Here is a 12,744-nt window from a genome sequence, read left to right on the forward strand (position 1 = left end):
GCTACCTCCCCCTCCTCCCTTCCCCAGCCCCCACCTTACTGAGCCTGAGAGGTATCATCCCAGTCGCAAGAACCTGTCCCAGACTCTGGACATTTCCATAGACCTTAAGCCTTTATTTGAAGAGGGACACTTATGGAGCTGTCCACAGCTCCTGTGCTGCACAGAGGGACGAATTCTTAAAGCAGCCTCCCCTGACTTAGGAAAGGCGTGCAGACTCTCCTCTGCTGGTGCTGGTTAGGTGTGCCAAAGGCCAAAGCACCAAAGCTTGGTGGAGATACGTGGTGCATGGGAGGGGCGTGTTCACACGTCTCAGGACCACGTATGAATGAGGGTGGGGAGGTGAGCAGGGCCTAGAAGCTGAGTGGGCATGTAAGACTTAGTAAAAGCAGAAACTCGGACCCTACGTCTTGTTCCTCAACCTTCCATCCACTGTGATGTGAACTTGGGGCAATGGTTTTGTCCTCTTTGAGCCTGTTTCCTCATCTGTAGAATGGGGCAATCGTGTCTACCTAGAGGGGAGACGATTACTGCTGATCCCAGGTCACCTGTTTCTACTGCTCAGGCCAAACGAGGCAGGAGGCGTGCTGCCGAAAGTTGTCAGCAGGCTCTAGAACCATCCTGAAATATGTTAAATGAGGGGACGAGAGTTAAGAGGACATCAGATTTAGTCTCAGGTTGTCTTGGGATTTGTCGAAGGCCAGGGGCCTGCCGGGTTCTCTCCTCCTGTAGGTGGCGGAGACACTTGGAGAGGTGTGGAGGACGGACCGGATTTGGGTCCACTCCTGCCTCCCTGGGGGTGGGGTGGGGAGATACGTGTGTGGTATGGGCGGCTGTCGTCGATTCTCCATGGCTAGAGTCCTGGGGCAGCTGTGGGCTGGACTGGGGACTTTGGGAGGGCAGGAGATACTTTTATGGCCCTTGAGCCCAGGGGAGTCTTGGTGTCAAAATGGCTCTGCCACTCTGGAACAGACCTGAGGCCTTGGAGTGGGGTGGGCTGGGCCAGGACTGAGGCAGGGCCATGGGAAGAGGCAGAGAGAGCATCAGGTGGCAGAAGGCACCACAGTCCCCCCCTCCAGCACTCTACCCCTTTCTCCTAGCTCCAGTGCTATTTGAAGTGGGACAGGAAGTGGGCAACGGGGTAGTGGGGCCCGTCGATGCCCAGGCCCTGGCAGAGGCCCAGCAGGCGCAGGCGGGCCTCGGCCGGGCTGGGCCCAGCGCAGGCCACATTGCAGTAGGGCTCCTCGTACTCACTAGGCACCAGGGCCTCCTCTAAAGATAGAAATAGGTTGAAGCGCAGCAGGCCGCCGTCATGAAGAGCCTGCAGAGCCTCTTGACTGGCTGTGGAACTCAGCACCTGCAGGTGCTGGGACACCAGGCACATGACCCCCACCAAGTGGCCACGGGCCCGTGGGTGGGCAGGCAAGGCGGGCCGAAGCCTGCAGGCTACCATAGCAGCAGCCAGCAGCAGGTCCACACCGTAGAGCTCGAGGATCCAGTCTCGAAGGTAGAAGCCGCCCATGCGGGGATTGATCTCGATGAGCCGTGGCCCAGCCCTGGTCAGCTTGAGCTCCACATTGAAGACGCCATCCAGCAGCCCGCAGCCCAGGCAACAGCGGAAGGCTGCCTGCACCAGCTGCGCCTCCTGCTCCGGTGCCAGCCCGGTGGGCATGCAGGCTGCCGTCTCAGTGAAGCCAGGCAGCCGCGTGGGGCCATTGTCAGAGACAAAGGCAGCCAGCAGTTGACCACCAAACACCACCAGGTCCACATCGTGTTCGGTGCCTTCAACGAACTCCATCAGCAGCATGGCATTGCCCCAGCCCAGCCCAATGCCAGGGTGATCGGCCTCACCTTGCAGATCTCGGACAATCCGAGAAAAATGCTCGTGGCACTGTGGTGCATCCTCCACCAGCCGCACGCCCACCGCGCCCGCCCCAAACTCCAGCTTCATGACGCCTGGCAGAGGCACCTGGCGTACAGCCCTTTCCACATCAGCCTCACTCTCCAGTGAGCAACAAGGCACAGCATGGAGGGAGGGCGAGGGCCAGGGTGGGCCTTGGCGGCACAACAGGTGCAGCTGAGTGCGGCTCTTCTGTTTGGCCAGGCGCATGGCGGCCGGGGGACTGCAGGGCAGACCCAGCTCCTGGCAGAGCAAGGCTGTGAGCACCAGGCAGTCATCCCAGTAGGAGAAGCAGCCATCTAGCTGCAGACCACGTGCCCGCACCAGCTCTGCCAGCAACCGTGCATTCTCCTCATCCTTCCGGTGCTCTGTCACATCAAAGTGGATGAAGGTCTGCACGAGCTGGGATGCAAAGTGGTTGGGGTCTGACTCCACCAGGTGCAGCTGCAGAAACCACAGGGAGGGCAACACACCCAGATCAGCTGTGCTGGGCGCTGGGGAGACAGATGATGAGGCCCAGAAGGTGGTCTTGGCCCTCGGGGGAGATGAGTTCACCAGTACTAGGTGCTCAAAAAATATCTGTTGATGACTGGATAACAAAAGTGCAGAGATGAAACACCTAACCCGGCCTGGAGGGGAGGGAAGGCATCCTGAAGGAGGCGATGCTTACGCTGGGAGCTGAGTAAGAGCCAGCCAGCGGAAAGATGGAGGGAGGAGAGAAGCAGGTAGGTGAGCTCATTTCCACAGGCAGCCTCACTCTGGCCAGGGCTTGGGACGTGGGACAGGTAGTCTAGCGTCTTGGTCATTATTCACCCAATGTGTTCTGATGCTGGGAGATGCCCACGGAGGAATCCAGTGGGGTCCCACACCCTCAAAGCTCACTGCCCACTGAGGGGACACAGACACAAAGCAGCTGGTACTCAGGGCAGAGGCAGCCCCTGAAGAGGGAGAGGAGGGTGGCTGTCTGCACTGTAACACTTGGCGGCATGAGGAGCGAAGAGACATTCCAGGTGGAGAATACAGTGCGCAAGGCAGGGAGCGAAGGGGCCTAGGAATGGTGGGAGGAGCGGGTTGCCAGGGGGGTGTTGTATTGTAGGAGAGCGGGGAGGAGGCCACTGTAGTAGACGGGGCCAGGAAGAGACTAGATATTTGGCCTCCGTTTTCTTATCTATTCAACGGGAATAGGAATGTCTACTCTGCCTAAATGGCTCCAGATTCTGTAGTGTAAGGCCACTGCTGTGAACTTGATTCAGGATCTGTAAGCTGCTCCCAGCACCCACTGTTGTGCCCCTCAGGATTCAACCTCAAAAGGAAGGACCTGCTCTTTCTGCAGGATAGGGCCAGGCTTCTTAGCCTGGCATTCGAAGCCCGGGTTCTGGCACTAACTCTGAACACTGCCCCGCCACCCCACCCCACCCCCGCCCGCGCCCCGTCTCCAGCCCGTCTACCCCGGGCTCCTCTTACACCAGGCGAGGACAGCATTAAGCGAGCGACCAGAATTTACACTTCTAACCTGGTAGGGGCTGCGGGGCTGCGGGGCTACGCCTCGGATCTGGTGCCCCCAGCGAGACCGCCCCCCGCAAGTCCCGCCCCAAAGCCCACCCAACCGCGCGCCCCCCGCAGGCCCCGCCTCCACCACGCAGGCGTGAGCCTGGCCCCGCCCCGCGCCCCGCCCACCTTGAGCCCGTAGTCGCGAGCCGCCTCCCACACGAACTTCTTGCTGAAGCCGCCCCCGCCGACCACCAGGAGCTGCTTGCCCTCCATGAGGCACCGTGCCGAGCGCCGCAGCATGGTCTCCACCAGCGGCGCGGCTGCCGCTGCCTCCTCGGCCGCCAGCCCCGCGCGCGGGGCGGCCCAGAGCCCCTCGATCACGCCGCACGCTTCCAGGCAGAGGCCGCCGTTCAGCTCCAAGGCCACGGGAGTCAGCGCGCCACCCGCCACCGTCAGTGCGAAGTCCACGCCTGGGCCGGGCGGGGGGCGCGGGCTCAGCGCGGGCCGCCCTCGGGTCTCGCTCTCTGGCCCCCAGCCTCGGTCCCGGGCCGCCCGTACTCACCGAGGAAGTCAGTGCAGGCCTGGCGCCCGCCGCGCTGCTCAGCGCTCAGACCGGCCTCCAGGGCCAGCACAGCGGCCAGCGCAGCCTCGGCCGCCGCCTTGACGCTCCGGCGCACGACCGCCACTTGCGCCGCCTCACCCAGTCCGCACTGGGCCAGCGCCACCTCCAGCGTCCGCGGCAAAGAGTTCTGGTGCCGTAGAGGCCGGTCCCCACGGCCCACGGCGCACACCACCTGGGCAGGGTGTGGCTCAGGGGGCTGGCCCTGGGAGGAGCCCTCCCAGGACCACCCCCCACACCATGCACACCTGCCCCTGTGTCAAGATCCAGGCCAGACCCTTCTGGAGGTGCAAGAGGCCCTCTTCTCCAGTGTGACTTACACGGGTCCCTAGACCCCTGAGGGATTCTGCCCAGGCTTTCAGGCCCAGCTGGGGGCTCCAAGCTCCTGCAGCCCTGCGGGCCTGTGCCACCTTGGTGTGCCCCAGCCCTGGATCTCCTCGAGGGCGGGGCTGAGTCTCTTCCTCTCAGCTTGGCCTACAGCTGTGCACCTAGGAGGGTCCCCAAGTCTCCCGGGCTTCCGCCCTAGCTTGGGGTATCAGGCAGGGCTCCTGATGTGGGAGGGGTGCAGGAAAGCTAGGAGGGGAGGGGAAAAGTGTCAGACCCTGGAGCCCTCCTAGAGGCAACCCATTTTCTCCCTCAAAGATCCTGTCCTCTCTCTGCTCAGGGACCCTCAGCTCAGTGGGGCTGGACCGGGGTATGGCAACGGGGTCATGACCTGAACCTGGGCCACGCTCACCTTGCTCAACAGGGGCCTGTCGCCCTGTGTCCGACACACCACAGCACAGATCCGCACAGCCAGCTCTGGGCCAGGTGGAGGACTGCCTAGGGGAAGATGGTGAGGCCTGAGCCCAGCACAGAAGAGCCAGGAAGCTGAGCCAAGTTCCTACCGCTGGCCTGCCCAGGCGGCTCTCACCTGGGAAGGGCATCCGGGCAGGTAGGCACACAGCCTCCACCACGACACTCTCCTCCTCCTCCAGTTTCTCCAGCAATGCTAGCACTGTGTCAGCCACCATGCCCACCTCTGCTCGTGGCCGCAGACGCAACGCCTGCCGCCCCCGCCAGCGCCAGCTGCTGAGCTTGATGGCCACCTGCAACAGGAAGGGGAAGGGGCCTCCTCACCACCCCACGTACCTGTGGGACGGGATGTCATACCATAGGAGCAATGAGTAAACTGAGGTAGGAAGGCGGGGGATTGCCACAGAGAGATGGGGCAGCAGTAGGGCTCCAAAGCGGGACAATTTCCCAGCAGGACTTGGTAACCACCCACGCATCCTGTCCTCCTGGCATCTGCACAGACCTTGGGGACAGCAGCCTGTTACCTGCAGGGCATCACCCAGGGCCTCAGAGTGCAGAAAGGCCCCGACTTCCTCCTTCACCAGTGTCTCCTGGCCCTCTTTGCCACTCAGCTCCACCAGCCTCAGTCCTGGGCTGGCATCCCCTCCCTGCAGCAGTGCTGGTGGCTTGTAGGTGAAAGCCAGGGTAGCTGGCACAGCCACGCCACCCTGCTGGGCCAGCAATTGCCTTGTCAGCAGCCGATCCTCCAGCAGCCGGGCCAACTCGGCCGAGGCTCCTGTAGGGCAGGTGAGGTCACGGGCAAGCTCAGCTGCCTCCCGACCCCAGCCAGACCCCGGTCTCAGGCCCGCCAGGAAGTAGGTGGCGCGGCGTGGGGGAACAAAGTCATCCAGGAACGTCAGGCCCCCTGGGTGGAAGCTCACTGCCTTGGAGACCAGTAGGGCCGCCTCGCCTGGCTGTCCCGGCGCTGGCACCTTCGTCAGCCAAGCGGGGGACAGGCAAAGAAGCATGTTTCCTGTGGGCACAGTGGGGAGAATTGCTGGCCAGGGAAGGCTTCATGCCCCCATGTGCTCCACCTCCGGCCAGGGCCCCTGGGTAGTGGGGAACAGCTGCTCCCAGAACCCACCCCCACTTAGAGCATGGCAGCTGGTCCAATGGAATGCAGCCAGTTGCCAGGCTTGGCGGGTATTTTGGGATGTGACTGGTCCAAGGCAGGGCTGCCCTTTCTGTGGGAGGGGGTGGGGGAACTTGGGCACACACTCACCCGGACTCTGGACCCCAGCCTCCAGCAGCACAGACAGAAAGGTGCTGGGGGATCCCAGAATGCACAAGGTCACCTCTGCCCCAGGGAAGCCTCGGGGGAAGAGAACAATGCTAAACTCACCCGGGGCTCCCCTTGCCCTTGCCAACTTTCCGCCCCTTTCCCAGCCCCATGCCCCTTCCGGGTATGGATAAGAAGTCGGGGACAGAGGGGAAGCTGGAGGGGGAAGGGGAAGCTGCTGCCCATCCCCACCCCGGGAGGCTGGCTTCCTTCTCTCTGCAGCTGGTTCAAAAGGCTCTGGAGGCTGGGTGACCGGAGAACTGAGTTCTAGCCTGAGCTCTGCCACTGGCTTTCTGTGGGACTGCTGGCCCCTGTGCAGTGGGAGGGGGAGTCTCTGGGCCTTGGTTTCCCAGTCCATACGATGGGACCAAGGCTATGATTTTTTTTTTCAAGTATTCTAGCCTTGAATTCTCCATCCGCACAAAATCTTTGGTGACCACCTGATATGTAAAACGGGTAAACTGGGGGAGGAGTCTTGGGTGCCAACCGCTAGCTGCCCCTACAGCAGCTCCCGAGACACTTCTAAGAAGCTTTGAATCCACAGAACATGGGCTGCAAACCCATGGGCCAGATCTTCCGGGGTGGAGGGAAGCCTTGATCTCTGACTTCGACTGGTACCCGAGACCCTTGGAAGCAATGCCTGCCTCCTGAAGTTGGCTGGCTTATCTCCCTGGCTTCAGTCCTAGCCAGAGGCTGGGGGAAGGGGCTGACCTCCACAGGGACCGGAAGCCAGCTGGGCTGTGGGCACCTCCCTCCCCCCAGGAGAGCCCCCTCCATAGAGCCCTCAGGCACCTGTGCGGGGCACCTGGCTGCGGTCCTGGGTCTCCGGAAGGCCAGCTTGCTGCAGACAGCTCTGCAGGAGGCTGTAGTAGTAGACAGTCCAGGCCCGGGCCTCCGCCCCCTCGGGGCAGCCCTTGCAGTCCAGGCCCACGTCCTGGCGCCAGGAGCCAGGGAAGTAACCTGGGGGCGGCGGGCCAGAGCCTCCTCCCCATGGGCCCTCCTCTTCCTCCAGGTCCTTGGAGCCCAGGGAGCAGGGCCACTCGAGACCCAGCGGATCTAGGGAGAGCTGGGGGCGGGGGGGCAGAGTGGTAGGTGTTGGGCAGGGCGGCCAAGGGGTACATTGAGTCACCAAGGATATAAGCCTAACCTCGGGTTACGTTCAGGCAGACCCTGTACCAAGAACCAGGAGAGGACGAGGCTGGATTGGGGAGTAAAGACCAGGACCGTGTAGGTGGCAGTGCTTTGTAAACTGTATGTGCTGTGTCCTGGGGGGTGGGGGCCGAAAGACGTGTGCTGCTGGCGGGATCACTGCCACCCCCTCCACGCAGGGGTCTGCCCTGGCTTGGTTCACAGAGGCAGAGGTTTTTGTTTTTTGTTTTTTAAGCAGCCCTGGCACCTAAAACAGCGCCTGGTACACTGTAGCTGCTCAATAAATGTTGACAGACGAATAAATGAACAAATGAACCAATCACTCTCAGTTTGCTGCTGATTTCTTTCTGGCCTTGGTGACCTATCTGCCATCATGGAGTTCTGCCAAGACCTGAATATGTAGGTGAATCTGTTCCTTGTCATCTCCGGGTCGGCCTCGAAGGCCTGTAGGCATTGGTAGGAGCGGAGCTAGAGCCCTTTTCAGATATTCTGAATCACAAAAATGCTTTCTTTGGATGACATCGTATGCACCTGCCCCTCTCTGAGGCTGGCTGACTCCCACAGGGGCTGCTCAGAGGCTCAGTGTGAACACAGGTGGGCCTGTCCTCCGGGGGGGGAGGGGCAGGCTGGGCCACCTTGGACAAGTTGTGAGGTTTCTTTGGACCTCGCGGGTGCCAGGTGCCTGCACTGTCCCGCCCTTGGGTGCTGATGAGGCTTGAACCAAGAGAATCACCTCGGTCACTGGGAGATAGTATGCTGCATGAGGCCAGGAGGGCAGAGGTCTGGACCTCAGACCTGGGCTTGAATCCCAGCTCGCCAGCGCCAAGCTCTGAGCCTCGGTGCCCTGCTTTAGAAGGCCAATTACCTTAGAGCCCAGACCGAGTTCATGGCTATGACCCCTACAATGGTGCTAGATGCATAGTAGGTGCTCAGTAAATGTTGCAGAATGAATGAATGCCTAAGGAGACCAACAGTGCCCACCTCCCAGGGCTGATGGGGAGAGACGGAGTGCCTGGCACCTAGCAGCTGCTTGTCCCATGGCACAGAATGGGGAGGCAAGGGAGGGCATATGCAGCTGGTTATGGGTGTGAGCTGTGTGCACAGGACAGCCCCCAGGGATAGGCTTCTGGGTGCCAGACGCTGCCTCCTGGACCCTCCCTCTTGTGGGAGACACCGGCATTTGTGGGGAGGGACCAGAGGAGACTCACCATCTTACAGGTGGAGAGGCTGAGAGCCTGATGACAAAGACAGAGAGGGAGAGACGAGAAGGAAGGAGTCAGGGCAGCAGGGCAGCGGGGTCTCCGACCCCCCCACTCTACGGCCCAGCCCCTAAGACTTTGAGGGCGGAGAGGTGCCCACCACAGTGTCTCTCTCTTGTTCCTGCCAGGAGGTGTCCAAGGCTGCCCCACCCCCACCCCAAGGAGGCGGAGGGACTTTTGCACCCGGACCCATGGGTCCTGCACCGGGAGCTCACACATCATGGGGCGATGTGTGGGCTCCAGCCCCGCAGCTCTGGGAGGTCCTGGAACTCAGCCCTTCCAGCGGGGGGCGTGCCGGGTCCCCTCGTGGGTATGTGGAGGCGAGTAGTGTCGCGGGTCCCGCTGGGGGGCGCGGGCGCTCAAGGTTCCCGTGCTCTAGGCCCCTGCCCCCGCAGCCCCCCTCCCTGGCTCTCTCCGGGGCGCGGGCAGGAGCCGGGGTACCTGGCGGGCGGCAGAGGCGCGGTGAAGTTCGGCGGGCGGCACGGACCGGGTGAGGGCGCGGCGACGGGGGCGACACAGCGCGGGGCTGAGGCAGCGCCGCTTTATATAGAAGCGCCTGGGGCATGCCCAGTGCCAGGAAGGCGGCGCGGGCCCGCGGGCCACCGCCCGCCAGGGGACCCGCCCCGCCCCTCCCGCCGAAACCCGCCGCCAGTCAGGAGATCTGGAGTCCTGGGGGTGGAGAACATCCGACCCGCGAGAGGCCAGAGAGGGACAGAGGGACAGACAAGAACCTCAACGACATAAGAGATTAGATCGAGGAGCCAAGTATACCCAATGGACAGAAGATCACTCAGGGTCTAGACAAGGCTATAGTAAAATCTCAGGGACAAGGGACAGAAAAGACAACTCAAGAATCAGAAAAGAGCTAGAAGCTGGGAGGGGGAGCAGAGGGACAGAGAGAGAAACCAGACGAGGACAGAGACAGTACTGAGACCATAGAAGGGGGTAAGAATTAACCAGAAAGACCTGGGAACAGCTCAGTCCCGAGCCCTGCCCTTGGCTGGCGTCCTGGGCTCCCCAACACAGCCGGCCAGCAGCTGTCTGTCCCAGCCATGAGCTCTCTGCCCTGTGGCAGACTCTCTAGGAAAAGCTGTCTTAGGCAGGGGGTCCCTGTACATTGCTGGGATCCCCTCCTCGCCTCTCCCAGCCCCTATCAGAGTAGTGACCACTCAGATGCCGCCCCCCCGCCCCCAAGGGCAGTCCCAGTTCCCCCGGAAACTCTCTGCCCTACAGGGAGCCAAGAGGGAAGGGGGTGGCCAGGCTGGGGAGTTCCAGTGGGTCTGAGCATGAGAAGGGGGGTCGTCTGCAGGATCTGTCCTGCCCATCAACACCCAGGTCAGCTGGACATGTTCAGTCTCCCCAAGACACACATCCTTACTCTCAGGTGTACCCACAGAAACACACCCCAAGAGATCTGGCTGTCAGCTCTCCTCACCCCAAGAAACATATCCAGAGACTCACACCCTCTACTCTAGTGTGTATCATATCAAGTGGTTTCCAATCCTAGCTCCAGCGTGGGACCTAGCTGGTCCCAACCTCACTTATTTCCTGCCTAAAATGGGGCTAGTTCCCATTTTACAGGGCTGTGTGGGTTGAGAACATCCGACCCGCAAGAGGCCAGAGAGAGACAGAGGGACAGACGGGGCCTCGGAGACAGAGACTAAGTTGAATAGAGGGCCAGGTACCAATGGACAGAGATCCATTGTGCCAGCACTCGACACATGCAGGTTATTGTCATGATTCCCCCACCTCACGTCCCCAAACTCAGACCATCTCCCTAGAGACCTCCTGGCTGTCCCTGTGAGCCTCCTGGGCTGGGGAGCATACTGAGGGGCCTGTGACACTTATGGGGACAGGTGGCAGTTTTGGGTCCTTTCTGCATCTTTCTGCAACTGTATACAGAGCAGCCTGTGAGGACCGACCCCTATTTACCAGTGGAGGGACTTGGAAGGGAGAAGTGACCAGCGCAGCCCACATTCCCCACACGGCTTTCCTGGGCTGGCCGCTCGATCCTCTCTCCCTGCTCCATGTCCACCCGCCCAGGCTCCTGGAACAAGGTACAGCTACCTTAGAGAGTCCTTTCTCTTGTAGCATGGATAATTTGAGCCCCAACGTGATCCCACTGGTGGGAGCATGGGTGAGGCTCAGAAGTCATCAAAGAGAGCATGAGCTTTGACACTTAGCAGGTGTAAAAAAACAAAAGTTAACCGAGTACCTTTTAAAGATCCTTATTTGCTTTATTCAACGATTCATAAGTTGGGCGGCATCCCATGTAGCAGAGAGAAAGAAGCTCCGAGGAGCTGTGCAAAATGAAGGATTTTAAGAGCAGAAGGGAGCGGGAACAAGGGGGTTTACTAGACGAAGAGTGGGTTGGCTACTTCCCTTTAGGGGATGGCAGGGGTCTCACTAGTGCTGACCAGGTGATTCCTGATTGACTGGTTTAAGATTCCATTTCTGAGAGAGCTGAAGCTGTAATTAAGTCTTGGTGACATGGGGCTTAGCATAAGCAACTCCATTTTAAGCCTGTTATTTTGTGTTTTTCATTTGTTTGTTCTTTTTTTGGTCTTGTTTTCAACACAAGCTGCGGACTCAGTTTTCTCATCCTCAAATGAGGTTTACGACACATACTTTAGGGTAGGCGTGGCTAGGCAAGGGGTGCCTGGCACAAGTGTAAACACTCAGGAGCGGTGTCAGTAAGGGTTTCTTGACCTCGTCCCAGGCACTGTGTGGAGGGCATTATGTGCTGTACCTCACTTAACTCTGTGAAGTAGCAATTATGATTCTCTGCCTTTTACAGATGAGGAAAAGTGAGGCTCAAAGAAGTGATGGGACTTGACCAAGGTCACACAGCTGGAGCGTGGTGGAGCCAGGCTCTTCTCTCTGCCAGAGGGTACACAAATGCACAGAGAGCAGCGTGGTTCTGTGCCCACTCCCAGACTGCCATGGCTAGGCACTAGCTGTGGTGGTCTTTGCCTTGGGGATGCAGGGAGGGAATCAGGGTCGGCAACGGCGGCTCAGGCCCAGGGCTCTGGGACTTGGGGCAAGCAGGCTTGCAAGGCGGTTCTGCTCTGCCCCAGCCAGGAGTGCCTGGAAGTCACCTGAGGCTGAGCTGAGCCAGGTAGAGACGGGTGAGGTAAGACGATGCCTGAGCTGATTGAACAATAATCTTAATAATGAGACTGGTAGAGCACGCTTGGGGCTGGGAGGGGGCAATTATTATCCCATTTTCTGTAGGAGAAAACTCATGCTCAGAGAAAAGCGAGGGCCTTTCCTATGCAGAGACTTTGTGGGGAGTCCAAGTCTGACCTCTGAGAGCCTGGGACAGGGCGGGGATGGGAGGAACCTCTGGCAGGGGTGGCAGTGCAGATGGAGATCATGGGCCCTGCTCCCTACCAGGGCGGCATCCATTTGCCCTTCTACTTCTTAGCTTGTCACTCCCCCACTCCTGTCTTCTGGGCTGACCCAGGCCAGCGGACATCGCCGAGTGCCACCCCGGCTTCGGTCCCCACAGGCTGAGTGCTCTCAGGTACATGGCTTGCCTTTGCCGAGCCCCTTTCCGGACAGGTTTGTGGGGAGCTGGGTGTGCCAGGTTCACTGGGTATACAGGTTGCTCGGGGAACAAAGGTACACAGGTGAGCGGTCACTTCCCCTCTGCCACGCAGGGCAGCGTGTGCCTGCAGGAGAGGCACCTTTTCCCGACTAGTGCCCAGGTGCTGTGGGGGCTGGCGCAGCCTTGTGAGGACAGCAGCGTAAGAAAGCGTTCTCACGACGCAGGGCTGGTCCTCTTCTGGTCTGTCCCCTCAGCTCGGGCGGGCTCCCCACATAGATGGTTGATAATGGTACCTGCCCAGAAAATGCTTCCGAGTAGAAAAGGCAGTGACTCAGCCCCAGCTGAAGCAGCAGAGCCAGAGACCGCCTGCCCCTAGGGTCTATATCCAGGGGCCCTTCTTCCAGCCTCGTGACAGATGCCTGGGCCCAGGTGGTTAGTTTCCCATTCCCCTACTTGTCCAGAAGAGCTAAGCCCATGGAGGGCAAGAGGGTTTTTTGGGGAGAACTCCAAGAGCAAGTCTCCTCACCCTATCTGCTCCAGTGCCTGAGATTCCATTGACTGCCCCCACTCCGAGGCCACAGCATGGTCTGGAAGGCACAGAGATCTGCACCCCAGCCGCTGTGCCCCACGGCGATCCCAGGCTGGGTACTCGGCCTCCATGGCCTC

General features: G+C 60.4%; 1 protein-coding gene across 4 annotated transcripts; it reads right to left on the minus strand.

Moving 5' to 3' along the window:
• Positions 1-92: 92 nt before the first annotated feature.
• CARNS1 (carnosine synthase 1) lies at positions 93-9,110 on the minus strand. Of its 4 annotated transcripts, XM_039840692.1 has the most exons (10): positions 8,970-9,085; positions 8,478-8,504; positions 6,913-7,186; positions 6,064-6,153; positions 5,327-5,814; positions 4,921-5,095; positions 4,744-4,829; positions 3,951-4,182; positions 3,575-3,858; positions 93-2,341 (listed from the first exon to the last, which is right to left on the minus strand). In XM_039840692.1, the coding sequence occupies exons 2-10, from the start codon at positions 8,478-8,480 to the stop codon at positions 1,106-1,108; spliced, it is 2,868 nt and encodes a 955-aa protein (XP_039696626.1). In that variant the 5' UTR covers positions 8,481-8,504; positions 8,970-9,085; the 3' UTR covers positions 93-1,105. The 4 variants fall into 4 exon arrangements, with proteins under 4 accessions (XP_039696626.1, XP_039696628.1, XP_039696629.1 ...); XM_039840694.1 differs by lacking the exon at positions 6,913-7,186 and having other exon boundaries at positions 8,970-9,091; XM_039840695.1 differs by lacking the exon at positions 8,478-8,504 and having other exon boundaries at positions 6,926-6,929; positions 8,970-9,033.
• Between the last annotated feature and the right edge of the window lie 3,634 nt (positions 9,111-12,744).

Source organism: Pteropus medius, unplaced genomic scaffold (assembly GCF_902729225.1).
Source record: "Pteropus medius unplaced genomic scaffold, Ma_sr-lr_union100, whole genome shotgun sequence".
NCBI classification, from domain to species: Eukaryota; Metazoa; Chordata; class Mammalia; order Chiroptera; family Pteropodidae; genus Pteropus; species Pteropus medius.

Coding starts and splice junctions, on each gene's coding strand:
- CARNS1 (XM_039840692.1), bottom strand. Junction 6,154..6,912: donor CAGCCAGGTGCCCCGCACAG/GTGCCTGAGGGC, acceptor TCTTCCCCCGAG/GCTTCCCTGGGGCAGAGGTG. Junction 2,342..3,574: donor CTCGCGACTACGGGCTCAAG/GTGGGCGGGGCG, acceptor TGGTTTCTGCAG/CTGCACCTGGTGGAGTCAGA.